The sequence below is a fragment of the Coturnix japonica genome, chromosome 1 (assembly GCF_001577835.2).
Source record: "Coturnix japonica isolate 7356 chromosome 1, Coturnix japonica 2.1, whole genome shotgun sequence".
Lineage (NCBI taxonomy): Eukaryota > Metazoa > Chordata > Aves > Galliformes > Phasianidae > Coturnix > Coturnix japonica.
Window position 1 is genome coordinate 64,696,330 of NC_029516.1, and position 1,141 is coordinate 64,697,470.

Below are 1,141 nucleotides of genomic sequence, written 5' to 3' on the forward strand. Positions count from 1 at the left end.
ATGGTTACGAATATATACTTATATATAAGATAAATGATCATGATTCGTTAAATTCGTAAGCCATGCTTTACTCCTAAACCGAGACCCCTTCGTGACTATCACATCAGCCCCTCATGCAGCCAACCCACCACAGCTTCATGAACCCTGCGTTGCCTATCTAATCGGAGGGATACGAAGGCACAGGGGACCATTCCGATCAATGCCTTCATGGCTCACCCCCACCCAATTGCCGCCCAACCTTCCCCGGCCTTCCACACAGCGGCAGCTCCTGCCCGCGTTCAGTAGGTAGAGCATGGCTTCTGGCCCAGGTAGTCCTGCGCTGCCAGCTCTACTCTCTATCTTCAACTACCACGCTGAGAAGATGAACAAATGCAATGGTGGTTGAAGCGCAACGAGCCCTGTGTCTAAATTGCTACACCCTTCATCGGGCCTGTAGAAACTTTCGGAAAAACCACCCGTGCAATTTTCCGCCGAAATCTCTGAACCCTAGAACAATTAGTGCACACCCACCACATTGCATCTCCTAGACTCAGAGCCTGCTCCAGTCCCCTACGCCTGCTCAGGAACTGATCGCAAAGCCACTGTCTCAAGCGAAGCGCACTTTCTGTCGAAGCCAGGTGAACCTTGCCAAAGACGCTAGAAAGATGGACATTCCCCACTCCCTTTCCCACCCCAGATCCGACGGCCCAGCAAGACAGCAGAAAGTCCAGCGTTCACCTCCTGGAGCCCCCCAATCTTCCACGCAAAAGATAGAGATAGGCAGCTTGCATGGAGCGCTCTGTTAATCTCCCTGCAACTGCGGACTTTGCCAACAGTCCCCCTGAGCTGTCTATGGAGACGACGCACCACAAAGGTGTGCCCACCTGGCATTGCCCATCTTTCCGCCCCACCCCTCCCTCCCAGCCATGAACGTGAATAGTCACCCACCTTCTTAGCGAACCACCCGCCTCTTCTCCTATCTAACATCCTCGCAAATCGTGACAGTACCTGTTCACTGATTAGGGACTGATCCCTGTGCACTTGCCCCTTCCATAGTATTTAGCTTATTGTTTCATCTTATAAGCTTCACCAAGGTACCACCTGTTACACTGGCTTGTTCGCGGTGTTTTTCTCGGCAATTTATGGAAGGTCGCTTTACAGA

At 52.0% G+C, this 1,141-nt stretch overlaps 1 protein-coding gene across 1 annotated transcript in view; it reads left to right on the forward strand.

The window, feature by feature from the left end:
• The window catches only part of LOC107317466 (PHD finger protein 7-like), a 2,103-nt gene extending 1,350 nt beyond the window's left edge, over positions 1–753 (forward strand). The window contains exon 6 of the mRNA XM_015870189.2: positions 677–753. Coding sequence (XP_015725675.2) covers positions 677–753 — 77 coding nt within the window. The remainder of the gene's footprint in view (positions 1–676) is intronic.
• The last annotated feature ends 388 nt before the right edge of the window (positions 754–1,141 follow it).